Source organism: Gadus macrocephalus, chromosome 14 (genome assembly GCF_031168955.1).
Source record: "Gadus macrocephalus chromosome 14, ASM3116895v1".
Lineage (NCBI taxonomy): Eukaryota > Metazoa > Chordata > Actinopteri > Gadiformes > Gadidae > Gadus > Gadus macrocephalus.
Genome location: NC_082395.1, coordinates 17,117,729 through 17,141,042, shown reverse-complemented (window position 1 = coordinate 17,141,042; position 23,314 = coordinate 17,117,729). Strand labels below are relative to the sequence as shown.

Sequence of the window (23,314 nt, the reverse complement as noted above, 5' to 3'; positions counted from 1 at the left end):
AACTCCTCTAAAGAAACCAATTTACCTTCCAGCTTGTTAGTTTGTCTGAATGTAAACTGTTGGGACAGAGACAACAGATTTGTGTTCATTCGAATTGTCACTCATTCGAAGTGGCGACTGATATAGTGAGAAGACCATTAAAAAAAACTAAAACAAACAGATATTGTGGACCAATGACATCCAGGGAGAGGGTCAGCTGATCTACAGAGTTTCAAAGTCGTAATATCCAGCGATTCACGTGGTGATTTCTTGACCATGTCCTCGTGATGAGAGATGACAAGCAACCACCGACAGCCAAAAATGATGATCCAGCAGAGGGCGATAATGGCTTGATGTCAAACACGCGATAGGTCACTGCGAAGGGGGCTTAAAACAGAAGAGGATGAACAGCAACGTCAAAAGGGAGATTGCTCAGTCCTCTTAACATGAGAATGAGGATTGCATTCACATGCAGATCCAGCGTTCACCATCATGACGGGCTGCGTTTGAGGTGGTGTGGCTACGGTTGGTGTGTAAGGACAAAGACTTTGCGAGGTATGCCATCTTTGAGTCTTCGGTTAGGTCTTTCTTCCTGGCAACTAGCTTCCCACAAGACATACACGTCCCTCTAAAAGAGAACAGAGGCAGTTGAACGGTCGTCCGGAGCCACGTCGCTGTAGCCGACAAAAAGAGTCAAAGTATTACGCAGGGTGAGGGCTGAGTTTGAACCATGTGCACTACGATGTATACACACACGCCAAGTCCACTTTCTACCGATGACACTGAAGCGTAGCAAGCGAACCGCTCGTTGCCGTTAAAAAAAAAAAAAAAGTCGTACTCTCCTTCTGCCTCTCCTACACATACACACCGTGTACATGACAAACACGCCACACTACCAGTGGTAGGGGCCTCAAGACCCGGGGGCCCCGTCATCAGCCCTCCCAGCACGGAAGACACACTCAACACGCCCTCACACACAGACCCACGCACTCAGACCAACCCCCCCCGACACACAGTCAGGGGCGGGGCGTGACCCGGGGCCCCTCTTGGGGTCTCAGACGGCGAACTCGGCCCCGCTGCGGCGGCCCCGGCTGAGCAGCAGCAGGCGGTGGAAGCGCAGGCCGTTGAAGGGGTTGCACCACAGCAGGGAGGGCGGGCCGCCGAACACGGAGCGCATCCCGTCCCAGCGCACGCGCCGCTCCCACGTCGGCTTCTCGTTCTTAAGGCGCTCGATTTCCTGCCGGGGGGGGGGGGGGGGGGGGGGGGCGACGACGACATTTACCGGTGAGTCTTCTGTGGTTTAATGTTCTGATGTTTTCAAATCGTTGAAACATACGTCTTTCTATGTTATTTTATTAGCGCGTTCATCGTTTTATCGGATGCTTTAATCCAAAGCGACATATGGTACATTTTTGAGATGCACGAGGAGCAGGGGTTAGGTATCTGGCAGACATTGGGGTTTGAACCAAGAACCTTTCGAGAGTCAAACTCCCCATCCCACACCAATCTATCTATCAACAAATCTATATCTATATGTATATCCATGTTGGTATGGATAACACTGTCTGCCAATGACAAAGACCAAGTGAACAGTGCCCCCTGAACCCAGGCCCATGTAGAGTGAGGGAGGAGGTCACTCACCGTCTCGTCGTTGCAGATGGAGTGGAGCTGGGTGCCGAACATGACGGCGGTGAAGGTGAGGAAGAGGACAGCTTCCAGACAGAGGAAGATGAGCAGCAGCACCGACACGCCCGGGGAGAAGTCACTGCACTCTGAGGGACATAAGCAGGGAATTGGTTAAATTTGGCCTGGGCAAAATGGTAATACTATCATTTATGAATGATGTGGTATGGTCATGAAATGACTTATTACGATAGCAAGCTTTATAGTTTAAATGTATTCCGATGAGAAGATATGCTTGAAAAATGATCACTAATGAGGTTAAAAACATCAATGAGGAAGGTGAGCTAGTGTTAGTCTGTACCAAACTAATCTCCAAAACTAATTTCCTTCCATTTGACAATTTCTGTTAATCAAACTGAACTAAAGCATTCTTAACTTATTATCATTTTTTTTTCTCCTCCCCAGGACGCAAAGCAGCCCGAGGCCGTTGCTGGATGTGAAACATCATACAGTGTAAACAAAAGGAGATGGTAGGATCCTCATTTTGATAGCAAACCTACACCAGCCTATAACCGTCACCATGGAAACCGTAGGGTCACGAAGGCTTACCGTTCCACTGGACTTTAACGCAGGTGAAGAAGTGCATGCCACTGAGGCCAAGGGCGTGGGCGGATATCAAGGCTATGTACATCTGTTGAGGGACGCACAGTCACACATTAACAACAGGATTCGATGGTATTTATTTCAAGAGTGAAATTATTTTTTACTAGTAGTAGGAGTTGTTTTAACTCAAAAGATACTGACTTGGTGAAACAAACAAGTAACCACAAAAAATGTGATAAGGAATGGACAGAACAACCACACCCCACAGTGGTCCAGAGAGGGTATTACTATGGTCTTATTTTATTGCATTTGTAAAACAAGAGTTGTAAACTTGTAAACAATTGTGTACTTGCATCTGTGACAGGGAGTGAAACAGTGATGACATTTCCTCTAGCTGCAAGTAGCCACCATCCTAGCAGAGCTCATATGTAGTTCTACTTCACTCTGCTCCTTATCATTTGATAGACTGACCCGATTCTAGTACTGGATGAAAACCATGTGACTGAGTTATGTCCGGATACAGAGAGATGTATACATTTCAAAGATTGGAGTACCTAAGTAGTGCTATTGAGCACGGGGAAAGTATACATACAGTATATGTTAATAATAATAAAAAATAAAATATACACACACACATGTATTTCTGATAGTGTCTGTCAACCATATTTTAGGTTTATAAAGTTAGGGTTAGCATATACTGCTATGATCCACTACACATGTCTGTTAGCTACTGTACAGTCAACTCTACAAGTCTATTCTCAAATACCAATAAACATTAGTTAATTTAAAGAAAAAAATTAGGGCAGGGGAAAATGTAAAGGTTAAAGTTCACCAAGTTCTTTAAAACATCCCATACATTTTATGAGACAATGCACAGGAAATAGTTCCAATCAAAGCGCTCCACACCACCAGGCAGCAATAGTGTGTGTACTCACCGTGAAAAGCACAAAGAATCTCTGATTCTTCTCTCCCACACAGTTATTGACCCATGGACAGTGGTGGTCCATCTTCCGGATACATCTTTTACAAATACTGGAGAGGAGAGGAGGAAGAGGGAAGGTGGAGGGGAGAGAGGAGAGAGGGAAGGAAGAGGGGAGAGAGGGGAGAAGAGGTGGAAAGTACAGAGGGAGAATAACAGGAGAGAGGAGGGGTGTAGATAGGAAGTGGAAGAGAGGAAGGAGAATGGATGAAGGGGGAGTAGAAAGGGCAGAGGAGAGACCGTAGTGAAGAGATAAGTGGGAGGAGATGATAAGGGAGAGGAGGAGGAAGAAAGGAGTGAGCACTGAATAACTGACACAAGGACCCCAGTCACAGCTCGGAGGGATCACAATCCCTCGGTCCGAGAACGCTTTGTGTCAACGCTTCAGTTGAGATTAATTCCTAGGGTTCTCACAGGGATTTTGGTTTCCATGGTAGCACTCCCACTTGTCAGTTGCAGCCATAGACATACAAGGTTATGGAAAGCAGGGGAGGTTAATGGTTTATGAAGGGTTTTAATTTTAATAAATTAGCGTATTGAGCGGCGATATCAATGATTAAACAAGGCCAAAAGACACAAATACTCTACCTACTGGTACTAACGACAAAAGCGGCTGTGTGATTTGTCTTTGGGTGAACAGCGCTAGTCTTGCCATGCAATTTCACCCAAACTTTGCCCAAAGTTCGAACCATCCATTCGCTTTTTAATGATTTGAAGTAGGCCTACACTCAAACTATGCAGCTGTGTGTTTTCTGAAACCTTTTGGCTGCGCTGAAACTCTGATGCTACCAGTTCGGGCTCAGACCGGTGAGTGGATCTGAAAGCCACTGGTGTCCACACCGAAATCCTACGTGCTCTATATATATATATCCATTAGATAAATGTTCACCAGCTCTCAGTATAACTAGAAGCTATGTTCTGACCAGCTCCTACGGTAACCAGTAGTAGTGTTTACCAGCTCTCAGTTTTGCCAGGAAATGTGTCAAACACTAAAAGGTTAAGTAGTGTGTGTGTTGACTACATAAATGCTCCCATTAAAACAAGGAAGACATGTGATCGGTATTAATGATTAATTCCTCCCTCTTCCACATTTTTTCCAACTAGCTGGAATTTAACTGCATGAATACCCTATCACAGGACACCATATCTCCACTTTTACACTCTGTCGATAAAGCTTTTGTTTGCCAAGAAACAGGAAAGCAAATCTCAAAGTGACCCTCATGTTTTATGCAACACAATGCATTCAACGTTATAATCCCAAAAAAATAAATACTAATCAAAAGGAAGGACATAACCTGCTATGAATTATGTCCCAAAAGAGAACAACAAAACAATGGAAACAATGACAATTTTTGGGCGGGTTCCTACCTGCAGTGGTGTGCCCTCTCAGGCTTGATGCTGCAGCACTTGGGGCATTTATAGATGACCTCGCCTGGCTTCAGCTGCAGACTGTCCATGTACTCCTTAGTGGCATTTCCCTTGGGGACCGCACCCTGTAGAACACACAAATCAATACGATGCTGTCGAAGTATTTGCCTCTCTTTTCTCTTTTTCTTAAAAACATTGATTTGATGTAACGGTAATGCTTGTTCAACCTTCAAGTCCAATCCTTTTATTCCTCTAATGAGGTTTTCTGGGATTGCAAATGCAAGTGGGCAGGCTTTCAACATTTAAACGGTAAAAAGCTGTTGAGGTGTGGTCAAGTAAAAAAAAATAGTAGGTTCTGTGATCGAATAAGTTTAAGTGTAAATAAGTGTGAATAACACCTCTAATTACCGAATCTTGGAGACCAAGCATTTGCATGGATTAGGGGACTCACACACATCACATTGACTCAGGGTGACAAAAAAACAAGGAGTTGCTTTATTTAAAGCCCATCCCGGGTACAATACTGTTTTTTGCATGTCTTGCAGAAAATCCAAGGTCTCGATTTGAGTCATTTAATGGCTTTCAGCCGCAGGGGTCAACCTCATAACGATTCAGCAGCGGCTTTGATCAGAGAAGGTGCTTGGGGAACCATTTTTGAACCAGTGTTTCGACTTGTTTAATGCAAAGCAGAGGTAGTTGATGTTTGTATACCAAACGTAAAGCAGAGTGAAGGAACAGGATCTCTCCGAAGCACGCACGCACATCATGGTTAATGAGCCGTCTGACTGGACACACACCCTAGTCCTCAGAGCACCACGCCCCTACACCTCTGCTCCTCCTCGCTCCACCCCGTTCCTCTGTTCTCCCTTCCCTTCCGCTTCTGTTCTACTTTCAGCTTACCCTCCTTCTCCTGCCCCCCCTTCTACTCCCGCAAGCTCCTTCTCCTCCTCATGCCCAATCCCTCTGCCGTCTACTCTTCCACCTCCTTCTTCCATCCTCATCCCCAACCCCAGTACCTCATCCAACCTTCCCCCACCAGGTTCCCTTCCTTCCTTCCCACTCCTCCTCCTCCTCCTTACCGGGTCGGTGAGCATGGTGCGCATGTGCGAGGCGAGCGCCAGCACGGCCAGTGTGTTGAACACGGCCCCGTTGAGCAGTGGGTACCAGGAGTTCTTGGCGGGCAGCAGCATGACAAAGTTGACCACGAAGGCGGCGTACAACACCAGGAACCAGGTGATGCCCGCGCACACCATGCCACAGCCGTCCTGGATGAACCACAACGTGTGGTGAGGGTTGGGGCCCGCGTGGTTGTTGTGGTGGGGGCCCCCGACCATCACACCGGCGTCCAGGGTCCCCGCCTCCACGTCCCCGCCGGCAGACAGCAGTGGGTGGTGCTGCTCAATGTCGCGCAGTCGGTGGCCTGAGGACTGCATCCTGCCCTGGAACACACAGCAAGAAGGACACCGTTTACTTTGACTTTCAGCCTGTTGGCACAGGGCTCCACAAACTCTTCCACGCCCTTGTGGAGGTACTTTTGGCCTGGCCACCAAAGAGTTATACCATGTTATTGCAATGTCAAAAATGTGAGCCTTTTATCATTTATCTTTGATTATGACCCAGCACAACCTCGCCTTTTCACTCTTCAACAATTGATGATTGAATGACAAAGACAAAGCAAAGGCACGCATATTGTTTTCTAAAATGTTTAGAAAACCACCCACTTCGTCCTCTGCTGCAACCCAGTTATGGGTTATCCTACGCTTTTATACAAAGTGATGAATAATAAAGACAGAGTAATCAAATAATACAATCAGAATAGGAGCAAAGCTGCAAGGGTTTTTAATGTTGCACAAACTAGTAAAAAAGTTAAAGGAGCTATGGAAATCAGAAAGAAAGGGTTATTTTTTATTCATTTTATTGTAGTGCATGCTGTTGAGATGTTAATTGATTGCTATGTCTTTGATTGGAGCCTTGCTGTGCATCACATATTTAAATATAAACTTATTTTGAATAACTTACCATAACTTTGTTATTTAAATATTATTCAGTTTTACTTCAGAACCACAAATGATTTAAAATCCACTTTACTCTCCTGTTGAATAGGGATGTTCCGATATGATTTATTCCTTCCTGATACCGATTCCGATACCTGAACTTGCTTATAGGCTGATACAAGCCATTTTATAGCATCACCTCATTAAGGGATTGCTGTTTTCAAATTACTCTTATCTATTATTTATTCAGGTTCCAGTAATTCGCACAATGGATGACAGAGTGGTGACCCATTTTTTATTTCACTTTATGTAAAACGTTATTTTTGCAAACATGTGACCAATAAAACTTTGAACTTTGAATTTGAATTGAAGGTCAGCCTCAAAAAACTCACATGCACAAATGTGAACGTGGAATAATTGAAATAACACCTAAACAAAGGAGAAGGAATCGGTGGGATTACCATTTATTTGAATCGGGTCAACACACTAAGGCCCCGTCCACACGAAGCCGAAACGGGCGAAACCGTTACGGTTTCGATCTATCCGGTTTCTAAGTATCTCCGTAAAGACGAAGCCAAGCGAAACCGGATAGATCTGTAGAAACGCTGTAGTAAACATTCCAGGCCCATAAGGGGCGCTGCTTCTGGTACACAAATCCAGAAGAAGAAGAGGCGAGCATGCGCATAAAGGCTGCCCCCCGAACCACTAACAACACAAACAAACAGCTCTTCTACGATGGCGAACTAGATTCTCAATAAATAATGGCTTAGCAACCCAACAAGGGACATGATATGCTGCAGAACGATTACAAGCTTGTAGTCCGCCATCATCTTTTTTGTTGTGATTTCTGAGACTCCGCGGGCTTAAGAGCCATTGGCTAGGAGGTCGAGGGGTGGGGCGATGATGTCATGGTTTGCGGTTTCAGTCGGTTTCAGGCGTCCACACGAAACCAAAACGAAACCGGATAGATTTGAAACCACCTCCGAGGGTGGTTTCAGAAGTTTGCGGTTTCGGTCAGCGGATTCGCTGGCTTCGTGTGGACGGAAGGCCGAACCGTACAAGACCTTTGCGGTTTCGCCATGAAATCGGCTTCGTGTGGACGGGGCCTAACTCGCACACTGAGGCCCCGTCCACACGAAGCCGAAACGGGCGAAACCGTTACGGTTTCGATCTATCCGGTTTCGAAGTATCTCCGTAAAGACGAAGCCAAGCGAAACCGGATAGATCTGTAGAAACGCTGTAGTAAACATTCCAGGCCCATAAGGGGCGCTGCTTCTGGTACACAAATCCAGAAGAAGAAGAGGCGAGCATGCGCATAAAGGCTGCCCCCCGAACCACTAACAACACAAACAAACAGCTCTTCTACGATGGCGAACTAGATTCTCAATAAATAATGGCTTAGCAACCCAACAAGGGACATGATATGCTGCAGAACGATTACAAGCTTGTAGTCCGCCATCATCTTTTTTGTTGTGATTTCTGAGACTCCGCGGGCTTAAGAGCCATTGGCTAGGAGGTCGAGGGGTGGGGCGATGATGTCATGGTTTGCGGTTTCAGTCGGTTTCAGGCGTCCACACGAAACCAAAACGAAACCGGATAGATTTGAAACCACCTCCGAGGGTGGTTTCAGAAGTTTGCGGTTTCGGTCAGCGGATTCGCCGGCTTCGTGTGGACGGAAGGCCGAACCGTACAAGACCTTTGCGGTTTCGCCATGAAATCGGCTTCGTGTGGACGGGGCCTAAGGGAAGGAGCTATAAGGGATAATACCATAGAGTACGGAAAATGAACCCCCAACGCCAATTCAACCAGACATAAATAAGTAACATTGCATATCGCTGCCAACTGCGAATAAACCAAAAAGGCACGTCATGCTTAAACTTTCTTGTTTCAACAGGTTTTCATTTTTGATAACTAATCTACAAGAAATGCCTACCGTCTTTATCAGGGCTCTACAGGGCAGGCATTTCCCTCACGTTTGTATTTGCCCAGCGCACTCATGAACGATACACTAGATTGAAAATGTGGACATTGTTTGTTCGGCCTTCCACACATGAGTAAACAGACAGAAGATTTATGCAAATAAAGAAGATTTATGTGTACTGTGAACAATACAAATCCATTTTCCTTAATACAACCCTATTATTGTGCAGAAACTTGGTTAATGTAAAATCATTTAAAAAATGTGCACCCAGAACCTATATTCATGCATAAAAAATGAAATAGTCCGACCTTTTGGGTGAAAGGTAGAGAGCAGAAGCACCGAGTTATTTTTTCTCTTTTGACGTTTGACAGCAACACAATAGTGATCAAAAGATGGCCTGGCCTAAGAAAGATTACGGACCACTGAAGTACTTTTCAACTCGGCGTAACTCCCAAGGCATTGCATATGACCTACGCTTGACATTAATAGTCTAATATTGAGTTTATCAATGTGTTATACCTTTCTACCACACTTCAAATCAAATGTATTTACTCTAATGTATTATATATTTTTAAACATCCCATATTATACAGTTCTTGGTCTAATTAAAACTGTTCCAAGGGGTCTATGCAAGAACTTTGTGAAGTATATATAAACCAATCCTAAATCCAGCTTCTGTAGTGTGTGTTTCATTATCAAATTTTCTACATTCTAAAGAAACAGGCAGTTTTCCGAAGCTCATTCGTTATGCTAATGACCACTGCTCTGATTGGCCGCCTCATTGCAAGGTTTGGCGGAGAACAGAAGTCAAACAACTTTAAAGCAGTGGTTTACTGTAAACATAGCTGCTCCAGAACCAACAGTGAAACTGTACATGTTTGAGCCGGAGTCCAATGCAGAATGAGAAGAGGCGGCTTATGTGGTGGTAATAATTCAATGTAATTAGTTTTGTTGATCTAATTAGCCAATGCAAATGCTAAATTTTTTATTTTATCTTATGCATCCAAACAGCAATTGGAAAATAATGAAACACTACTTAGCTACTCTTTTACGTTGCATGTCATGCAACGTAACTTGGTAGGATACTGTATACTGTACACTATAGTTATATTGAGTCGAAATTGTCTGAACAAAATCCCATAACCACCTAATTGTTTTGTCAAACATAGGTTTCAAAAGCGTTTGCTTAGTCATTGTCTTTGGCCTGCAAATAGTAGCCAACAGATATAGAGCTGACGATGGTCGTTTAAAGATGTTTGCAGGTGGATCGTGGGAAGTAGGATTTGCTACATGTTAAACCTCAACATTGTTGAATACGAATCCAGCTGTGAACTGGCCCTCGTTGAGGAAGCGAGTGTTGATCACTCACATACAAAAACGAGCTAACAGAAGCCGGGACGTTGCCATTAAAATAAAATGATTCCACTCTGTCCTGTCATTTTCACGTTTTGGGAGAGGAGAAGATTATTCACCTGAGAGGGACTTGATTATGCAAATGTATGATTTTGAAAACACCCTGTTCTGTCAAAAATATTTTTTTTCTCGACTAGTTAGTGATAACGTGGAAAAAGGGAAGGCCAGGTAATAAGACATTTTCCATAGATTTTCCTCTATGATGGTACGCAAATGTTTTACCTGAAAAATAGTGTTGAACCTTTTGTTTAACAAAAATAGTTTCCAGCAGTATTTCAGGCTGTATAGGAGGCATTTCTCATACTTGTATCGGTATGGGAACAACTTTATTGTGGATGGGTGACCTCTATCTCCACTGCCCTACACTAAGCTTAAGTCTAAGTTTAATAAGCAGTTGGGTCGTTAATTACTCCCCTAAATTCCTGAAAGAAAGTACTGCAAACACATTGTAATAATAAATAAGCCCAGGCTCTGAAGTTAATGACGGTTGGGGTATATTTTGGGAATGTTGGATCAATGAGCGCCGAGTCAATTATTGACTAGCATGGAACATTATTTCATACGCAGTTAACTTTTTTTGCACTTTTAAAATGCTTAAATATGAGATATTTTTTGGTCAAAGCAGATCAAGTTGTGTGTCATTCCGTTAATGAATAAAGAGTCTTTGAAGTGCCAATATATTTGTTTCTCACTAAAGATTGTACATCATTTCTGCAATTCCTTCCAAGTCATCGCTAAGGATCGTCTATGTTGGAGGGTATTGCTAAACCCCTGAACCCGGTAGTGTGAATATACAGGCTCTGGCTTAAAGCACAATATCCTACAGCCTTTTCACAGTTGTCCAACCAAGTATCCAACCTGCTTAGCAGTCAGGGCAGAGAAGAGGGACCAGGCAGGGTGGAGGATAACAGGGGGAGAGAAAAGCTGGGTCATTGGGCAGATGGCAGAACAGATGAAAAGAATGCAAGACAAGTGGCTTGAAGGAGGAGAAAAAATGGAAGTTGCAGAGGAAAGAGGCAAATCCTACCGGCAAGCAGAGTGAAGATTTTTTTTTAGGTGAAGAACTGAATGAATTGGACAGGAGAGGAAAGAATAGAAAAAGGAGAGGTAGCGTAGCACTAAAGAAATAGGTCAGAGAGAGCGGTACATAAATCTCCTAACACACACATACCTCTCCCATAATTCAAGGTCATTCCCTGTGTTAGCAGAGATTTAGCCTGCGTGGCCTGATTCAGTTGGGAATCTGGATAACTCTTACTTCAGTCTTTTGTCCTTTTAGGAAATGTTTTAAAGCTATAACACTCAATCTACCAACCTTGACAACAGTGTCTCTGGAAAATGTTCATTCTACATGGCTGAATTAAAAAACTGTATGCAATTGTTATGAAATTGCTGTCATTATTACATTGTTTGATTGTGTGGATTTTTCTAGTTATTTGGCATAATTCAATGCCAAATGGTCAAGAAATCAAACAGTGACCAGAATAAATGTTAAGATATGGCTTCCTTCTCAGGGGACAAGGTGAACAACCTCTCATGAACATTGTTCCAATAAACTCCTATGGGCAGGATCACCCACAACTCTTATGCCTTGTTATTCGCACTGTCCTCTAGGATTCACAGTTTCTGTTTTGTACCTTACTTGTCTTCAAGGGCTCACATGCGGTGAATTTGTGTTTTTTGTGGACTTTCTGATAGCTAAGCCAGCTTGAAAACACTCTGAATCTTGGTATGGAAATACCCTTCTCGAAGCCATGCAAAAAGGTCACGTGCCAACAGTGGTTAACAATGGGTTGCCTTGGGGACAGCATAGTTGGAGGATACATATATTCAAACAGGTGCTGCTGTTAACTATGAGTGAGGCAGGATAGTGTACTGTAGGAATCCTTGACCAAAATGCCTTAGCCCTACATGCTGCTTGATATCGTGTATCTGAGCGTAAAACACTCTCCTAAATGTCCCCAGCAAGGACATATAGATAACAAATCATTTTTAACTCTTCGAAGATTTTACAATATCATAGAAAGGAGAAGACGTGAACTTCGAAAGGTGCATGTTACGTTACAGAACCAAATCTTATCACACCGGGGGAATCCAACCTTTCCTCTGGTGTACATGTGGGCCACCTCCGGCTGAACAATTAAATATGCATTTGTGTTATCGCAATGTGTGGTAGTGAAGGTCGATGACAGATCATCAGCCACCTATGACAGAATATACCCCTGAAACGAATGATTAACCAAGCTGGTTCAGGGAACTCATTCAGAGCTATGTAATATCTTTCAGAATACATGCTGGAGAGATTTGGGGAGATTTAGAGAGATCAAAGCACGAGGGAATCAATGCCCTTTAAAGGCAATGTGAATAACATCAAGATTCTGGGGCCTCCAAGATGGGGCAAATGAATAAAATACGATACTAGGGTAGGGAAAATGTAGACTGTAGGGAAATTGAGATTACCAAATGTAAAATATTGATTTGAGATGGGGGGAGTACTGCTTACTTTCAATGTAGATCAGCAGTTTCGATATCTATATCGTCACTCCTAGTGATTTGATTTTAGAAGTACATTTTAATGTAAAGTAACCCAAATTTGTGGTTGTGTTGTTTATCTGGTATGTGCTGTTGAATAAAGACATAAAAACAGAGGTGAAATTAGCCATAAAATGATAAAAGTACAAAACAATTTTAAGAGGCTATAATGAAAAAGGACACATTAACAGCCAGACTGGGCATAACTAATTAACACGGCACCGCTGCTAAATACCTCACTGTTAGGGTTAGGGTTAGGGTCAAACCGGCCGCGCCTGCATGTCAATAGGGGTGTTAGAGGAGGTTGTTGGAAAGAAACCAGGAGAAGATGCCAACAGGGATTTTGTTCTGAAAAGCCCAGACTAGCAGAAGCAGAGTATAAGGCTGCCAGACACACAGCACTCTCCATTCGTAGTTTCTCTAAAAGCTTTCAGAACAGTAGTTGAACAGTTTGGGACAGAGGAGGAATTCTAAACTGGACTTAGGGAAAGAAGAAAACCCTGATTTGAATGTAGGTTCACACTGCATTCATTGCAATGCATGCAGTGTACAAAGTATGTCTAGGATATAGGACTCAACATTTGGTAAACATATCTGATTTTCAGATGGTTGTGACTAGTGACCTTTCTTTCCTCTTTCATCCGATTTACAAAGTCCAAATTAGATTTTATTATTCTGTTTTTATTTAAGGACATTAAGCATGAACTGTCCCAGATGAAGCTGGGTCAATAGCATGACCATACACAATGGCTTCATTGTCAATTGTGAATAAGAGATGAGAATGAACCATATGGATAACTCAAGTAAAATATTTACAATGTATAGGACCAGGTTATCTTAAATAAAAAAGTGCTAGATTTAAATCATATGTTTTAAGTATAATGACTGTTAGAGAAATGCTAACGCACCTGCATTCTTAATGGGGGGTTAAAAACAGCTCTAATGTCCCGTTTGAGGCCTATCGATTTTTCTGTGGTAAGGGAATCTGAGGCCCATTGAATCCATGCCAATCGTGCACACTTTTCTCTCATAGTGCATACTGGGGCCCGATACAGTCATAAATTCCCCTTATTACACACACATGCACGCGCACAAATTTCAGGGTACTGGAGTAGTCTTAATTTATACAACAGTATTCAGAGATCTGTCTACACTGAGAAAATAGAATGATAATTCAACCGATTTCTTTTTCCAATGGAAACATGTAAACTTTAAAATAAAGAACAGCGGCGGTATAATAGTTCTAATGACACCGATTCCATATACAGTAATTACCCATGACCAATGAGATATGTTACAAAGAGGTTTACAGTGTTTCCCACAGACCAAGGACCAATGTGTGGTGCGCGGGGGGGGGGGGTGGTGGCGCAGCATGGCGGCGCAGCACGGCGGCGCAGGCGCAGCACGGCGACGTGGCCGTCAGTGAGTGTGCATGTAACTCCGCGTTTACATGCGGACACATCTGATTCGCATAGATGTGGAAGAACAGCTCAATCGGAATAGAAAAGTATCATATATACGCCTCAATCGGTTCGGAATACAATTTTTTGCGGAATAGAATAGGTGGTGTAGTCCGCTATAAATACTTCCGATTAGTTTGGGGTTTAACTTGGAGCAGCTGCAGTAGTTCGCAATTGGTCCACTCCGTCTGTACTTTAATGCACACCGAACATTACCGCTGTCAAGGAAATTGGATTTATTGCCTGATTCACGTCTTTGATATTATCACTCCGTAGTAGTTACAGTAGTCCGGTAACTTATCAACCCCAGCGTGTCCGGTTGCTAAGCGACGGGTGACATCGGTGGGTCCATGTGTTAGCATCGTCGCTCTCGCTCCGTGTGTGTCTGTGTGTGTGTGTGTGTGTGTGTGTGTGAATGACAGGGAGAACGAGTGCTATGCAGAGATGAATGGACGGAACGATTTTTAGATTTCCAAATCGCGTTATTGAGAAAAAAAAAAAATTCGTGGCGCTCGATGTTGATTCTGTGGCGCCGCGCCACACAATGGTCTATGTATGGGAAACACTGCCGGTTTGCCATAACTCAGATAGCCTCGCTCTTTTGAACAGGCAGAGCCTGTTTAATGTTATACATGGGGGGGGGGGAAGTACTCACAATGTTCAGTATCAGGATTAACCAACAAAAGCCGAACATATGACCGATTTTACACCCGGGACTCATATATCCTATTGGCCTACATTAGTTATTTTAGCCCAATTGATTTCCAGTTAAAAAGTCTGTATTATTCTAGGGGATTTTGATGGAAACGGCATAACCATTCGTCAGCTATAATATCCGTTTCGAGTTTTCTCTGCCTTCCGCTGTATGAGGCAACTCTGCCTTCCGCTGTACAATTTAAGAAGGCTACCAGCACATTTCTGACCAATCAGGGAATCCATCTTGCCTGTCAATCACAGTTTGTGAAGTCAATCACTTATCAATGGAGGAACGTAGACAGGAAGGGTAGGAGCAGAACAGGAGGTTCTTTTTTGGAAGATATCCTCTCTTCCACCCTCATCTGCTTTCAGTGCCGTTACACTTCGAGCCCCCTTTTTATGGAATAGGCTGCCATCAGCGATCAGGGAAGCTGACTCTGTGGAGCTATTCAAAGGGAAGCTCAAAACGCACCTCTACAATCTTGCATTTGGAGTGTGAAAACAACAGATGCGTAGTGAAGACTACTCTGTTTGCTTGTGCTTTTCTTATTACATTATACATTCCCACTATGTACTTTTCCGTTCTAATTCACTATTCTGTCAGTTGTAGCGTGCTGCGGGTGCTGGACTGGATGCCTGGACTCTCCTCATGGATAACCGGCCAGAACCCCATCACCATTTTAATATGATGTACATGTATTTACCTGTATGCCATTTGTGGCACCCATTGCACTCCTGACCATCCCTGGAAGAAGGGATCCCCTACACTGCGTTTCTTCTCAAGATTTCTTCCTTGCTGATTCAAGGGAGTTTTTTCTTGCCCGTGTGGGGGCATGGGTAAAGGGGGGTGTCACAAATATTTGGCCTGTTAAGCCCTTTGAGACTGTAATGGTGATTAAGGGCTATACAAATAAAATTGAATTGAATTGAATTAAAATTGAATTGAATTACACTTCATACCTAAAGCAGCTTTAATGCAAACATTAAGGGATACCTCCGTCTTAGTTGAACCCCAACTCACCTAAATTGTTTCATCACAGTGGCATGACTTGCAGAGTGGTTCTTGGTAAAGCATTCAAGACGTAGTGGAGTGTGTGGACTTGCTCCCTCTGAGAAACAAAAACAAACAAATACAAAAAATGAATACAGGCATGCTGACTTGCTGCCCTACAGCCATGCGCGCCAAGAGTATATCTAGTATTGCTATGGAAGAGCCCCTTTGCTATTGGGTCTGGACAGCAAAAACGATAGAAGGAAATAACACAAAGAGGTGAATTAAGTATAAACCTGCGTTATTAAGCCTCGATATAATTTCGTTTATAATTGCAATCCAGCGACGACTTTGCACGGTCTGACTGCCATAAAGTATGTCCCTTTTGGTTTATTTTTCAGCTTCGATCCGATTCCTATTTCCCTTCCGATCTTGTTTCCGAGACGCACTAGGCACTCGTCCAAGCTTTCTTTAAGATAAGATGTAGGCTACTTTATTAATGACAGATGGACAATGACAGTATGACTCACATTATATCCCAGTAAGTAAAGAATTAAGAGATTCAAGCTATAGAGACAACGGTGAAATTAATATGCAGGATTGATAAATATTATATTTTCGAAATTGGAGCAGTAGTTCTAAGTCAACTGCATGTATAGTGACATTAAAATAAATGACACTATACATGCAGTTGAGTTAGACGTGTCTAAGGAGTCCAACCCAAAGGAAAGTGAAACAGCGATTTAAACTGTTTTACATGGAGAGATACAAACAAAAGAATTCCCAGGCGTGTTGCTTTACCAAGACACACATCTCACACACTTTGATTCACTTGTCCTCCCCTAATCTCATAGAGAACCAAGCTGACGCCTGGATCCACAAGATAAAACCCTAACATACATAACCCAGACACAGTCTATTCTCTCAGCGGAGGACCCGTGTGACTGGCATCGTGGGCCCTGACAGATTAATCCAATAGATCGTTATGAGGACTCACAGAAGGAATAAATACACTATGGATTACCCAGGCTAGTCTTCAGGCTGGTTAGCCACCACAGCTAGCCCGCTACCGCTAGCAGGGTATGCTAGCGAGACAAACCTCTATTCTCTATCTATTCTCTCTATGTTACCAAACTATCACTCACTTACCTTATTATGTTAATTAGTTGTGTTTTCTGTTAGCATATATCTCTGCAAATATTCTGGTTTTATATCTGCTTATTCCAGTTTCAACGTTTCCGACCACCACCATGTCTACAACAACACATCCCGAGCACTACGGCGAGTCGGCGACACGGCTTCCGGACTCCCTTCGGATTTCTCCGTGCGATTCCGGGATCGCCCGACCGCAGAAAAGCGGTGATGATTAGGCAAGCGGAAATAATAACCTGGTGGTACTACGATAAGAAAAGATAAGATAAAATGACCCACTGCAAATCCAATCAGGAAAGAAACGTATACAAATTAAGAAAACAAATTGGAATAACTAGGCCTATTTTGCACACACACACACACACACACACACACACACACACACACACACACACACACACACACACACACACACACACACACACACACACACACACACACACACACACACACACACACACACGCACAAACACGCACGCACGTACACACACACACACACACACACACACACACACACACACACACACACACACACACACACACACACACACACACACACACAAAAATCATAAATCCAATTTCAGAAAATGTTCATTTACTCGTCCCTGGAGAATAAACTAAAAAGCAATGACATCCAACATCCACTACATGGCGCTATATAGTTAAAGACCAAATTCTAACGCGGCTGTCTATCCAGTCTTCCACATTTCTTTGTATTCAGGTCTGTATCAGAGAAAAATTAGCAGACAGGGCTTCAATATTATAATTATTCCCAGCATTCAGCAACATACTGCTGATGCTGTTTATTACACACATTTAATAACAGGTGAGTAGCAATCAAAACAGACAACCGATTTGGGAACAACTACAACAACAACAAAGTATAAAGAGTCCAACAAAATTAGATAAGTTTGAAAAACAAAACAAGCGGAAAACAAAAGCATGAATTTGACTTATTTGTTTATGTTCATTTGTGATATTCAAGTGCAAAGAGAACATCCACACCCACGTCCAGGCTATTGTGCTGCATTCAGCCCCCCTCGCAGGCCTGTCAGTGATGGTGTGGCACGCCTTCATCTTGATGTTGGCCTGGAGGCAGACTGGCTGTCTTAGGGCTGTGTCTGAACATTGTGTGTCCCAGCAGAGAGCAGCAGGTTCTTCCTGCGCTAGCTGCCTCCCTGGAGCCACGTGCTGCTCCCCCACCCAGAGGAGATTATAACCCCAGGACAAAGCTGCTTGGCCTGGCAATGCCCCTCCACAGCTGCGCAGTAGGGGCCCACCACCGGAGACCCCCCCCCCACACACACACACCTTCGCACCACCTCTGCAGAGCAAAGATCAGCTGTTGAGGCTGCATGGGATGGAGGTGGCGGGGGTCTGGATAGGTGGTAGCATGGTGGTGGTGGTTGGGTGTTGTCGGTGGGTTGTGCAGTAGTACCGTGCAATCCTCTAAAGCAGCTTAAAGGCTGGATCAGGGGATGGAGGCCGTTTCTGTTTTCAGAATGGCAAGCTCTCTCACTTTCTCTTTATCTCTCTCGCTCTCTCTCTCTCTGTGCCACCACTCTCGATCTCGCTTGCTCTCTCTCACACTTGCTCTTTTTCTCTCCCTCTCTTTCCCCCTTGTCTGTCTGTCAGCTGTGCAGTCTGTTGCTATGGCAGAAGAAATGGATAATCTCAGACATATTGCTGTTTTTCATCTATAACATTGCCATTTAATTTCCCATTGGTCTCATCACTGATTTAAAACAATTAGCTCAGTCTGATGTGTTGCACTCTGAAGTTATGCAAGATGAGATTTGGGTGTTCCGAAGGGAGGGGTGGAGGAAGGGGTGGGGCACAGACAGACATAAACGTACTGTTGTGTCTGCACACTGGGTTAGCAGGGATGTCATGGCATTGTTTGACTGTGTTTGTTGTTAAGTTAGGCCTGATTCAAAGGGAGTTAGAGCTTCTCAAAGTCGACACATGTATGGATCATCTGAAGCAACAACTGTGATCAATGAGAAACTTTGGGGAAATAGATAAATAAAAGGCAGGGAAGAAAAGATGAGAGATTTATTATTATTAATTCAATATCTGCCAACCCCCCACCCCAAAACAAAAACACCCCAAAACCCTCCACCAGTCACCAACGAGCAACGACCATCTCTGACAGTACACAGAAGCGTCACTTCTCCGGCCGATCTCTGTGCGACACCTCAGACAGCCAGCGCGTCAGATACGTTCCGTTGTGGAGACAACTCCATGGGAGAACATCTGCTGTCTGGATGAATCACACTTGAAAGTTGCGTGCTGTCTCACACAATATTAACTGCAATTGGAATTTAATGCGAATCTACTAGACAATTGTTCTGGAACTGGATAGACACAGTTACAAAAAAGTAAAGACACTCTGGAAGAAATCAAATCCTACAAACAAAACACAAATCCATAATAGCAAAAGTGATTGTTTAGGATTGATAATATAATATCAAGCGTTTATGCATTTATATTTATTGTGTTATAGCTTTATTGTGTTATAGCTTCAGAAAGAAATGTTGCTTACACATAATCTAACTTTTAAAATATCTTACTTTCAGTTGGATATTTTCAAAAAGATTGGTATCTTTAAATCATTCGATTTATTATAAAACTGAAATGAAAACCAATAATCATGAAATGGAATATTTACTTGAAATGTGGGCTTTATTTCTCACCATTCTTAATTATCTATGTTGCATCACAATAGTTTCCATCTTCAGACTCAAGTATCCAACTGGGGGTTGGCTGGAACAGGAAATACTAAAGTCACATGATGTCGGGTGTTCTAGTGTCTTCTGGTATTGACATCCTGTGAAGAGTCTATCAGTGACTCACTTCATTCACAGCAGAAAGATTCCTCACCACGGTGCCTGTTCATCTCAAAGCAAACAATGTCAAGGATGAGAGAAAACAGGTAAAAAAAATAAGGTTATTTTTTGTTCATAGGTGAAGAGATAGATAGAGATAATAACACTTTGGAGCGTGGTCGCAATAGAATGAACTCTTACCTCACATCTGCTTATCTCCGCCCCTGACACACTCTCTCAGCACCGCAAATCCAGCCTAGAAGCCTTTTAGAGGGGATTTTGTGATATCTCCTTTCAGGCCTCATGGGTAAAACAGGCTACAGCCTTAACCCTCTAACCAGGCGGTCTGCACTAGCTCTCCCTCTGTCTCTGTTTCTCTCTCACTCTCTTTCTATCTCTATCTCACTCTCTCTCTGTCTCTCTTTCACTCTCTCCAAATGAGCATTATGAATCTTGGAGATGGAAAAGATCAATTTAAAATCCCCCTCTGTTATGCAAGAATACTGGCTGTTAATGCTTTATATTCATGCAAAGCAGCAAGATAGCTTCTGTGAGGCCTTTAGTGAGCAGCTCTGATACACATTTCATTCTATTAAAGGGGCTGTAGGTAAATTGGAAGAGCTATTATTTGAGTGATTTTTTAAAATGGTATAGCTATCAGCTACTAGTGAGTGAAATGTATCTGATTCAAGTTGTCTGCGCCTCTGTATGAGCCACTTTAGAATTTAAATTTCTGGCCAATCAGCGCATATCTCTCCATGATTGGTTCAACGGTGGTTCAAGTTACACATAAAATATTGAGTTTGGGAAAGATAATGTTGATCATTTTGACACATGTGAATAAGAAGGAGGGATGCATCTTGTTCATTGATTCTCCAAGAACCTTGCGGCTGGTGTGTCAAATACATTAGCCACTGTGACTATCCTGCCCAGTGTCCCCGGAAAAACAGGTAAGATCCAAGACCCAACACATGTTGTAAGACCAAAAAGGTTAGCATAAACGGGGTGGCAAAAAGAGCAGGAATTGGCTCAGGAGGTGGAGCGGGTTGACTTGCAATCGGCAGGTTGCTAGTTTGATCACCAGCTCATTCTAGTGTTGACTAGTCCCTGAGCAAGACATCTTACTGGTCCGGATGAGCTGGTTGTCGACTTGCATGGTTGACACTGCCGTTGGTGTGTGTATAAAAAGGTTTTTTAGTCTCTTTGGATAAAAGCGTCTGCTAAATGCCCTTAATGTAAATGTAAATTAATAAACACACAGTCATTAGGTGTTTTTCATGTGGGACCTGTCATTCCATATGACTCTCCTCTTGTCAAACTTTGTCACCCTATTGGTTACGAACATAGATGTGATAGGATTACAGCTAAGTCTGCAGCCAGATGCCCTGGCTCTTTTAAGGCCTCTGTTCAGCAGGGAAAGCTTCTAATGTACTAGAGAAGCTTACGCTACTGCCTTTACAAAAAAGGCCATTGCACTACCATTAGCACTACCATTAGCGCTTTAGGTCAAGTATGGGAAAGCTACATATCTATGCGAGTGATCAATATATATAAGTTATAGTTATTCAGATTATCTTAATTTATTTATTCCATTAACCATAACATTAAAGAGATTGTTCTTAATCATAAGTCTTTCCATTTCCCCCTAGCATGAAATAATCCTTTGACTCACAGCAGCCAGCAGCCTCCCGGCAGCATAGGTCAACCCAAACAATGATAAATTACACAAAATCCATTGTTTATCTTTGTTTGTGTATGTCATTATGTATGTTAAAATGAATATCCCTAAAAATAGTCCTGTTTAATTCTCGTCATGAAACTGCCAAATCGATGTTGTATATACTGTCATATTATTCGTAATGTAAGGCCAAACACAATCTAGGATAACGCCACAGTGTCCGCTGCATGCTGTGTGTTAAATGATATCTTTGGTGTTGAAACTCTGAGCTCTAGGAGAACCAAATACTTTTTACGCACGCACGCACGCACGCACGCACGCACACACACACACACACACACACACACACACACACACACAGATACAGACACACAAACAAACACGTACACAAACTAATCAGCTTCCCTTCCCATCTTTTCTTTAATGCCGCATTACATTGTAACTACAATCAATGCTAACTTTATAAAAGGGCCTTTCTCACAAGGCCTTTCTCACGAGAAGCATTTCTCACGAGGAAAGCTGAGAGGGTGTGTGTGAGTATGTACTTTTCTTAATGTGTGAGTGCTTGCGTGTCTGTGTGTGTCCACGAGTATGTGTTGGTGCGTATAGTGTTAGGTGGATATTGTCTGTGGTAAGGTGTGTATGGGTGACTCATGGAATAAAACAAGGGATGTGTGTGTGTGTGTGTGTGTGTGTGGGGGAGTGTGTGTGTGTGCCGCAGTACAGTGGATGATGTACATCAATAATTCAACAAAGACTCACTACCCCTCTGTCTGTACCTCGTCTGCCCTCAACACTCTCTTTCTATTTGTAAAAGGCTGAATCCTTTAAAAACCCACCCTAACACTCCCACCCAAACCTCCCCCCCACCCTTGCCCCACCCTGACCCGCTTCTCATCCCAGACCTCTTAAACCAAGCTGCCACACGCACCTTAAAAACGTCATCATGGGATGTTTTAGTCATGCAGGACTTTCAATTTCTATTTGTGCTGTTGACGAAAAGTTTATCTTTCAGAACTCATTGGGGGGGATTAGGACAGCAGATCAACCAGAAGGCAACGTTTCATTCCCTGCTTGGGTCTGATTTGTATGGACCAGGTTCGGAAGTCAATAGTAGTTTCCCAGTGTGAGTTTGGTCCTCGATTGCTGTACCTTAAAGGTTGGCTAAATACAATTATATCAGACTTATGTGTTACCACTGGGGCCACCGAAAACCCCTTAATACTCTTAACACATCGATCCAATCAGCATTCATCACGCAGCCTAGCAGCTCACATAATAGCAGTCCATTAATCACTGTTCTTGAAAGCGTGACATGGTTGGATGGATGTCAAAGAAATGAGTCGTCAGATGTGTGTCCAGATGTGCTCCTATGTCCGTTTACACTAACACACACAGGAGGTGTCATACAGCCCCCAGAACCCTGTGTAACGTAACAAAGTATCAATATGTATTTAAGTACAGTACTTAAATATATAACATGTTAATTACTGCTGCTAGGGGTCTCTTAATCAAAACAGCAAAAAATACATGACATTTCATGACGTCTTGAAGTAATTTAAGGTCATGGGAGTTGTTTTATCTTTGATTGTGGCTCAGGCCGAATTTAGTTCACAGACAAGTTAATGCCTAAAAGTTTATTCAAGTTACGCTTAGTCACGTTATGTAGTGTCATTCTAAGGAATTCGGTGCAAGTAACATGACGTTAACTACCTAACTTACCATCAACTACCCAAACAGCTGTAGATAAATTTAATCTTTTAATGTTTTCTGTTCACTCTGACATGCAGTAAATCACACACAGTGTTCTAACTTCTAATTGCATTCATAGTGGTGGTTCATGGACCTATAACTTTCGCTATCTGTTATATGCATTGATCATTCATCTCGATAGCAGTCAGTGCTACAAGCCAATGTTTACTTGCACTGCAGGACGTGAATTTAGGCTGCTTTTGATAGAATGATAGCATGCAGTTGTATCATACCATTTTGGATACAACTACCTCTGAAAAAAAAGACGTACAGAAAAAAGCAGTTTTAACTCATCCTCCTTGAGACATTGACATTGAGTCCTACAGAGGGGCTCAGTCAATCTCC

General features: G+C 43.0%; 1 protein-coding gene and 1 long non-coding RNA gene across 2 annotated transcripts; both read right to left on the bottom strand.

Annotated features, from left to right (window-relative positions):
- Positions 1-742: 742 nt before the first annotated feature.
- On the bottom strand, positions 743-16,893 carry zdhhc7 (zinc finger DHHC-type palmitoyltransferase 7). Its single transcript, XM_060070835.1, has 8 exons — positions 16,709-16,893; positions 15,590-15,677; positions 5,632-5,991; positions 4,553-4,677; positions 3,141-3,237; positions 2,212-2,293; positions 1,621-1,751; positions 743-1,216 (listed from the first exon to the last, which is right to left on the bottom strand). Exons 3-8 carry the CDS (start codon positions 5,983-5,985, stop codon positions 1,034-1,036), a joined length of 972 nt encoding a protein of 323 aa, XP_059926818.1. The 5' UTR covers positions 5,986-5,991; positions 15,590-15,677; positions 16,709-16,893; the 3' UTR covers positions 743-1,033.
- Positions 16,894-19,377: 2,484 nt separating this feature from the next.
- Positions 19,378-20,472, bottom strand: LOC132472242 (uncharacterized). Its single transcript, XR_009529043.1, has 2 exons — positions 19,741-20,472; positions 19,378-19,602 (listed from the first exon to the last, which is right to left on the bottom strand). It is a non-coding gene; the product is annotated as an uncharacterized LOC132472242 (long non-coding RNA).
- Positions 20,473-23,314: the final 2,842 nt, after the last annotated feature.

Bases quoted from the DNA above. Each gene is read 5' to 3' on its own strand.
- zdhhc7 (XM_060070835.1), bottom strand. From the start codon at position 5,985: ATGCAGTCCTCAGGCCACCGACTGCGCGACATTGAGCAGCACCACCCA. The intron at 3,238-4,552 runs GTAGGAACCCGC...TCTCCTCTCCAG, and splicing joins GAGAGGGCACACCACTGCAG to TATTTGTAAAAGATGTATCC. The intron at 1,217-1,620 runs GTGAGTGACCTC...CCCCCCCGGCAG, and splicing joins CCATCTGCAACGACGAGACG to GAAATCGAGCGCCTTAAGAA.